Consider the following 7,688-nt stretch of genomic DNA (forward strand, 5'->3'; position numbering starts at 1 on the left):
ACGAGACCCTGAATCGTAGAACGGAGTCAAACAACCAGGGTCAAGCAAAGCAACTGGGATGTTAATGATCGCAATGGTTGAAACGTAAAAGGAGGTAGACAGTGTAGGTATTGATCGATCAAATAGATTGAGTTGGTTGCGATTGAGAAAAGGGGCTTGAGTGGTTTATGGGTCTGATTTATCACCAGATTTAGAGGGTTAAAACCTCCGGGTTATGTTCGGGTTTTCCGCTGTAGTCATAAGTATGTGTTTTACGAAAACAGGACACCTTTATGTTCATCCCGTTTTCGTAAAATTTACTTAAGTTTATGCTCCGACGGCAATCTTTTTTACGGTTTTTTGTTTTAAATAAATTGACTTCACTGCATCCAACACAGACGTTCTCGACGTCTAGATCGTTGGATTGTCCCGACTTTCTTTGCACTTAACGCTTTTTGATTGTTTTGTTTCTTCACAGGCCTTCTTCTCAGTCAAAAGCCTGAACTTCCCTGCTCTACATGTTTTATTACATTACTGAGCTTCTCCTCAGTCAACAGCCTGAGGTATCGCACCAAAGCTCAGGAGATGAGCAATCACCTCAGCGCACAGGCATTGCACTTTGTACATACCCGCGCACATGCACATGAACTTGAACCTCTTGCATCTACCGCACTCGCGCTCAGATAAGAACAACTATCAACATCATCAGTTCCATAAAACAAATTGAATCTTGATCACGAAGGAACTTACACCGCGGAGCCATAATGACTCAGACCTGACCCAGAAGTGTACTGAGTGTACTGCCACCCTTTTCTGAGGCTCTTGGCTGGAGTGCGAACCTCGAGATCAAGCGTTAGACATGTGAAAGAAAGGTAGTGCAAGCCCGTTATCAGTTTTAAAGAGCTTCACTGTATCAATTCATACATTGGACTCTCTGGAGGACCCTGGAATACACCCATGGAGGGTACTGACGGAGCATGATTTTCAGTTTTTTGCCTCTACACTACGCATCAGTGCCTCTATGAAGCTGCAGAGCACTTCAAAAGATGCGCATGGAGTAGGGCTATCAGATGAGACCAGACAGAGCCCGGCATCATGTCTCACGGCGGCGTAAATCGCGATGGCGCAATTTTTTTTTCGACCTCCAAGGCCAAAAACCGACCCTCGATTTTTGGCCCTTTTTTGGGCGTTACATTGATATATCTTAGGTAAAATTGGTGCTACCAGGCTGCGAGCTAGTGCATTTGAAAGCCTTCATTCTGGTGCATCTTTTGTGCTCCTGTAGGTATTGATAAAGTGCAGTTTAGTATCGAAAAACTACGTCAACAAAAGGTCGGTTTTTTCGTAAGTACCCTCCATGGGTGTATTCCAGGGTCCTCTCTCTGGGCATGATGTCAACGGATATTCTAATCTTACTAGATATCGAGGTAGTGCGATGTTGTCTCTCTTTTCCCTTGTATCCTAGTTTTTTGTTCCATTCATCTCTTGTTGTACTCACTTATGTCCACAGAAAACCAGACGCGAAGATTGGCCGCGGGCCCCTCTTCCTTTAATGCCCATCTATCTTGAATTTAAAACCATTCAATCAAGCAATTCCAAGATCACGTCCATCTCTGATAACCCAGCCCAATTCAAGCACTCCAACCATGAATCGTTCTGGTCTATCACCACCTCCAAATCGTTTCACAAGTGCTTGTTTAACTTCTCAAAGTATTGAATGATGAACCTCATAGTTAAGTTAGAACCTCATCAAGATTCAAACTCTGACAAATCATCACCGTCTCCAATTCAAAAACGTACTCAGACTCTCACTTCAATACCTATCCCTAAACAAACTTTTCGCACAAATCCACCCATCACAACACAAAGATCTCGCGCTCGCCTCACACCTTCTCGATCAACTCTTACTTCACCTTTACCACCTTATACTGTCAGATAACCTAACCCTACCATCACATTTTACAATGATATCAACTCCTTGAAGCTAAATGCCGTGGAGCTCCGTGACTTGAGCCCTTACTGCATCTGTTTTCTTTTGCATTGCACATGGTATCCAAGTGATACACACCCTTTGAATTCAAAAGAGTGATACATAAACTTCAGCAGAACTCGAACAGGTATGCTGTGTTTAATTGCCCATCAACAAGGATGGCTAGATCTAAAGCTTTTGCTTGAAGGATATACCTTCCAATAAGATTGCTGGATTTTATATCACATAAGAACAACGGTACATAATATACAAGACGGTATGATAAAAGGCTTAGTCAATCCATACCATGAAGAGAATCAAATGAGTATAAAACAAGAATTGCTAAGAGATGATCTACCTAAAAACTAGATGAAGAAACAAAAAGAGTAAGATTTGAGGAATCTTGCAAGAATATGATATTATTTGATCAAAAATAAACTTATACGATTTATACAGGGACTGTTTGGTGGACCTGGAGTATGATTGCTTGGATCATCAAGCATGAAGTGTAGCCATTCACTGAACAGAATTGATCATCTTCGGAATCCAAGCGTAAAAGGAGCTCTTCGTAGAACCCATCCATTACTGCTGCGTAATATACCACCAGGCGTACTTGAAGCGGTTGAATTGACCGAGGGGCCCTTAGGTGCCTGTGTCTTCTTCTTGGACTTGGGTTTTTTGGGAAGATCTGCAAAAGGGAGATCTGATCTTGGCGGTGGCTCGGTGGCTTTCAGAAGCGGTTTCACATCATTCAGATTAGCAGGCCCAGAGGACATCAACCGCTTGTAAATCCTTATAACCGTCACCACATCTGCTGCAGCGTCTAGTGATTGGACAAACCATAACAAGAACATCGATAGTCAGAAGGCAAGTCATTTAGACAGCTAAAGTTGTGCAATCTGAGTTTAACTTGACTTACAATGGGCTTGTGAACTCGTGAGCTGAGTGGTCTCCCAATTAGAGATAGTCAATTTTTTGGTCTTTGGTAAATGAAGTTTCAAGTATTGGTCATCCAATTTTTGTAAAGAATGAGTTCGAGATAATTTTCAAGTTTGAAAATCTGTTCTTTACTATCAATCCATATATCTTGGTCGATCTTTTGTTCATCACTAATTATGCCGACTCCCATCTTGATGATCTCTGTACTCGTGATTAAATCTTCTAAACACTGAGGAAAGGTGGTATCTTTCCACTTTTGTCCATCCAGTTGAACGAGTTCAATGATGAGCACCTTGGTTCAACCAGCAAGTTGAATAAGTGATGTGGTTCGAGCGCACTTTCTACTCCAATCGTGACACCATCCATTCCATGTCGAATGCGATGGCTTTCATTGAGTTTGATCCGGATTGATTATTTGCATTTAAAGGACCGTCTATGTCGATTCCATCCGCAACGATCTCATTCAACAAGTTTTGCAAATGTTTCTTTGAATGATTCTCGGAAGGGCAAAGGTAGATTGTTTGAAGAGGCCATTGTGGATCATGAAACTGGAACTTGGGAGGAGTAGCATTATCGGATGGCATAGTAGACTTTGTTTGGAGATTTTTTGTCAGATACTTTAATTCTGGAGTAACAACATATTTTGATCACACAATCGTTGATAGAAACACGTATGAATATGATGAGCTCGACTTGTGTATTACCTGAGACACCATTTTTCGAAGCTTGAAAGACTTGTGTGAAACCAATGGCCGTCTTTTTCTCGGTGTTGGCTTGTTGGTCTTGGTGAGGCTTTGCGGAGGAGGTGTACAACCCATAAATTTACCAGAATCCTCAAGGAGAGGTGGGGGAAAGAGTTTGAGAAGTCTATGAAAGGATTTAACAGAAGATATTGATGTGAGTTGATAAGCTTGGTAGAGAGAAGCAAAGGGAGAAAGGCCGATTTCATTGATAAACCTGTAAAAATTTGAAACTGGTGACATCAGAACTCTGCTGTTTTGTGACCTTGTTCCGTAAACGCCAGCCGCCGCCTGTCGGTATCGGATGTTATCGACGTCTGACAAGGGGATTGGTAATATTCTGAGGGGAAATGATAGCCACAGTCGTGAGAGACGCATGTTAAGATGATGATGTAAGGCTTTTGAGCGCCTGATCGCGAATCAGTCAAACAGGGTCTTTATTTGATGTTTCCAGGATCTTATTTTGTGTGAAACTTGATTAGATGAAAGGGAGGATCAATCGGGTTGAACTGAGGATAGAATAGTGACAATATTAGGCAAACACCTAGATCAAAGTCATTCAAAAGATGTCAGTAAAGTGTCCTGAATGTTAAAATTCATACAAAAAGGAAAACTCCAGCAGCACAAAGCTCAGCAATCCGACCGCCAGTTGTAGCATCATCCAACGAAAGAATAAGAGTGGAATCGAAGGGAAAGAGTTGGCGAGGTAAGAAGACGGAAACCGATGACGTCGCAAAGAGTTGATAGGTGGTCAAAAACCTCTTCGTCAGAAACCTCAAACCAAAGATGAGAATCAACGGGAAATTTCCCTGTTCATCTCAATATGGGACAGGGAGAGAGACGGTCAGGGTCTTTAGCCAGGTCAGGTTTGACCTGGCTTACTTGAGACTGGCTTGATTGCATTTTAAATTTACAGACAAGACTTTAACTCTTGAAAGCTTTTTGGACAAGCTTTCATGTAAAGACAGTGTAAGACTGTGTAGTGGGAGGAGGAGGACTGGATGGATCAGACATTAGAAGATATCAATTTAGACACCATTGGCGGTGGACGCCATGGGATGCCAAAATGGTCCAGCCAGTAGCTTGCTTACATAGAAAATCTGAGAGCTGGACGTTATCAAAGATGTGATGAGCCAAGAAAACAACACGTGATGGCGGAAGAGGGATTACAGGTGTACGTCGCATCTGTATCACTGTCCTTCCAAGCTTCAGCCCAAGTCTTGAGTTTTTCTGACATGCCACCGTTATGGTTTTCTACTGTGCCCTTCACAGGTCTGTATGTCTAAGGAATAGCCTGAGGCAGGGGAATTGAATGTCTGAGCAATATCATGAGGCTCAGGAAATTCTGACCACTCACTCGTAGCATCTCTCAGTCTTTGCTGAGTGGAATACTCAGTAATGAAACTAACTCGAAGTAAATTTGGAACAAACTGGGAACAAACTGGGAATATCTGCCCTTCTCGACGCCGAGAACGTATGTGGTGGACGCAGTGCTTGAGACCCCCTATTAAGGGGTTTCAAGTTTGAGTTTTTGCGTATCTTTACGTTTTAAAAGCTTGGACAATAAGGGGGCTCAAGTCAAAATCTTTGCGACCTTTTCGTAAAAAATGGGGAAAGTTTTTTACGGTACGGTACCGTAAAAACTTCTCCCAATTCGTAAAAAGGACCAATTTTTTTTTCTTTCGGATCTCCTTCTGAGCAGCAAATTTACGCAAATTTGCTGCTTAAAAAAATTTGGGATGTTGTATAACATTTCCCAATTTCATAAAATTTTGCGTAAATTTTATGAATTTGGGAAAAGTTTTTTACGATGAAAGTAGTAAAAAATTTTGACTTGAGCCCCCCTAATGTTATAAATTTTACGTAAAATAATTTTAAAACGGACAACCTTTTTAGTCTCCCGTTTTAAAATTAGGGTAAATTTACGCTTAAGAAAAGGATCCGGTCAACCTTTTGACCTTTTCAATGATGGTATTGCCCACTTCATCAAACATGAGATTGGTCGAGAAGGCCATCTTGTCATTGTCTTTGAAGAGAATGTTGCCAAAGCTTGGAACGATAGGTTCACCGCTTTGATTCTTTTTACGACGATAATCATCCAACATGCTTGCTTTTTACAAACGGTCAAGTTTAAACTTTTACGCTGTCGTATAAAACTTGACCGATTTTTTAAAAAAGCGTATACAAAATTGTAACTTGAAACCCCTTATTTTAGGTCCAAATTATTTTGACTTGAACCCCGCTAGTGTGCAAAGTGTTTCAAGAACAGATTACCATAGTTAAATCCTGTCTTACATCATCCCATGGTAGGGGGTTTCAAGTTAGAAATTGTTACATATTTATGTACATACATCTGTGCTACAACAACTTGCCTGTTGTTGTAAAATATACATAATTTTTTTCAAGCGGGACACCTTTTTAGTCCCAAATTCAAAATATGTTGGTTTTGCAAAGAGTTTTTTGATGAACAACATGTCCAAAATTATAAAAATTACACAAAAAAACCAAATTTGAAACCCCCTAGTGGATTTCATGTGGTTAACAAAGCTATAACACACATGATCAAATTTTGCAATCAGGACCACCAAATTTACTATAAAACACCCTCAAGATAGTGGCTGCTCTAACTCCTCAGCGCTTGTTCCTCTTGAAGATTGTGTGTGAAGTCAGGTCAACCTTTGGATTGTTTGAGATATATAGCCAGGAAACAACAAGCTGGTGTCCTGTCAGTATTTGCCATGAGACGGACAACCCTGTCTTCTGTGTTTGATCCTGCTTCAAATTCCAATTTTTCAAAAGGCTTGAAAGGAAAGGAGGTGAACTTGAAGGGTTGTATGAGGTTGTATGCATATTGTAAATGAGAATATGCTAATACCGCGAGAGATAAACTCATTGAACGCGCATGTCGAGTTCTATCTCGCGTTAGCATTTATCCTTCGACTCAAATATCATTTTCAATAGAACATCGATATCAAACTTTATCATCAACCACACCTTCACTCAGCTCTCAACATGGGTATGTCTCTATCTTTCTTTTGCTTTCAAATTTAGAAAACTGATTTATTCATTCTCTGAGCAGCCAATCCGTTTGGTGGCGATCAAGCCAAGAGCATATTTTCGTCGGGCACCAGTTGAGTTACTTACGATTGTCGTTCTATCTCGACCACTTCAATAACGCGATATACAATTTTTAGCATCTGGTCTATTTGGAAACTCGAATACGACCCAGAATAAGTCTTTATTTGGCTCTTCTACCACCTCTAACCTCTTCGGAGCATCGACTAATAATGCTACCGCTGGTATGTTGCCATCCCTGTTCTTCCACTTGTGACTTTTCTTCCTTTGATTCAATTCCCATTGTTCTCGATCACCTTGATAGGTTCCACTACGCCTCAGACTAGTCCTACAAAACCTAACAATTTGCTGGGAGCAGCACCATCTTCTACTAATCTTTTCGGCACTCCATCAAATACTGCTCCCACGTCTTCTACCCCTCCTACCTTTGCATTCCCACCGACCAATGTCACTCAAAATCAGCAGAGTTCAACAACCACCGCACCAAGCACCAACACCCCTTCTCTTTTCGGTGCCACGGCTGGAACATCTGCGCAAACCGGCAGCCTGTTAGGTGCAAAGTCGGCGACGCCTTCAGCACCTACTACGTCTAGCTCGCTCTTTGGTACACCAGTCACAGCATCTTCAAGCTCTACCAATCTGTTTGGAGGCCAAGCATCTCAGCAACCGCCGCAATCGACTACCACAACAGGTTCAGGTGGTACTCCTCAATCAAATGATCCGAAGGCTCCCTTGAGTGCCCCACCAGCTGGCGGTCTTTTTGGAGCAAAGACAGCCTCGACATTACCCGCTAAGCCGTCACCATTGGCATCTAAGGACCCATCCTCGGCAGAATCATCTTCCACTCCAGCATCAAACCTCAAAACTTCAACTACCACCGCTCAGACTCCTACCAAGGCGTCAGTTGGGCTTTCGGCCCCTTCTCTTTTACGTGGGAAGACGATGGAGGATCTTGTCAGTCGCTGGACGGCCGAATTGAATGAGCG

The 7,688-nt window shown here is 41.9% G+C and overlaps 1 protein-coding gene across 1 annotated transcript; it reads right to left on the reverse strand.

Moving 5' to 3' along the window:
- Positions 1 to 2,481: 2,481 nt before the first annotated feature.
- Positions 2,482 to 3,471, reverse strand: MELLADRAFT_113134 (uncharacterized protein; the record flags this gene model as incomplete). The annotated part of the gene is made up of 3 exons (XM_007417795.1): positions 2,482 to 2,771; positions 3,020 to 3,179; positions 3,247 to 3,471. The coding sequence occupies 3 exons, from the start codon at positions 3,469 to 3,471 to the stop codon at positions 2,482 to 2,484; spliced, it is 675 nt and encodes a 224-aa protein (XP_007417857.1).
- Between the last annotated feature and the right edge of the window lie 4,217 nt (positions 3,472 to 7,688).

The sequence above is a fragment of the Melampsora larici-populina genome (genome assembly GCF_000204055.1).
Source record: "Melampsora larici-populina 98AG31 unplaced genomic scaffold MELLAscaffold_78, whole genome shotgun sequence".
Lineage (NCBI taxonomy): Eukaryota > Fungi > Basidiomycota > Pucciniomycetes > Pucciniales > Melampsoraceae > Melampsora > Melampsora laricis-populina.